The sequence below is a fragment of the Sinocyclocheilus anshuiensis genome, unplaced genomic scaffold (genome assembly GCF_001515605.1).
Source record: "Sinocyclocheilus anshuiensis isolate Anshui unplaced genomic scaffold, SAMN03320099.WGS_v1.1 scaffold653, whole genome shotgun sequence".
NCBI lineage: Eukaryota > Metazoa > Chordata > Actinopteri > Cypriniformes > Cyprinidae > Sinocyclocheilus > Sinocyclocheilus anshuiensis.
This window is the reverse complement of record NW_015540902.1, coordinates 890,629-890,984: the sequence shown is the minus strand read 5'-3', so window position 1 is coordinate 890,984 and position 356 is coordinate 890,629. Positions and strand designations below refer to the sequence as shown.

The 356-nt window shown below is 36.0% G+C and overlaps 1 protein-coding gene across 1 annotated transcript in view; it reads right to left on the bottom strand.

Moving 5' to 3' along the window:
* Positions 1-356, bottom strand: part of LOC107689096 (tumor necrosis factor receptor superfamily member 16-like) — a 40,970-nt gene that overhangs the window by 33,118 nt on the left and 7,496 nt on the right. The window contains exon 2 of the mRNA XM_016487002.1: positions 2-52. Coding sequence (XP_016342488.1) covers positions 2-52 — 51 coding nt within the window. The remainder of the gene's footprint in view (position 1; positions 53-356) is intronic.

Below are 356 nucleotides of genomic sequence, written 5' to 3'. Positions count from 1 at the left end.
CGCACTCCTCGTCTATGGCCCGCTCCAGCTTAGAGCCAAACACCAGCCCCAGCTACAGAAAGAAAGAAATTACATTATTATTCCATCTCTCTAGGGCTCCACAGGTTCCTAGTCTCCAATTACCCATAAACCCCTGAGATATTTTGATGTTAATACGTTAATTAAAGTGTTTGCAAGACAATATAGTCATATTGATATTCCTTAAATGCTATTTCCTTCTTATTCTCCACCAATTGCTGCCATTAATTCAGCCTGAACCACCTACAAACTCTATTTAAATGTTGTTTTGCAGATAATTTAATTTTTTTATTTGTTTTAGGATTAGATTTGGTTGTGGTTATTGTGAACTTAAATGT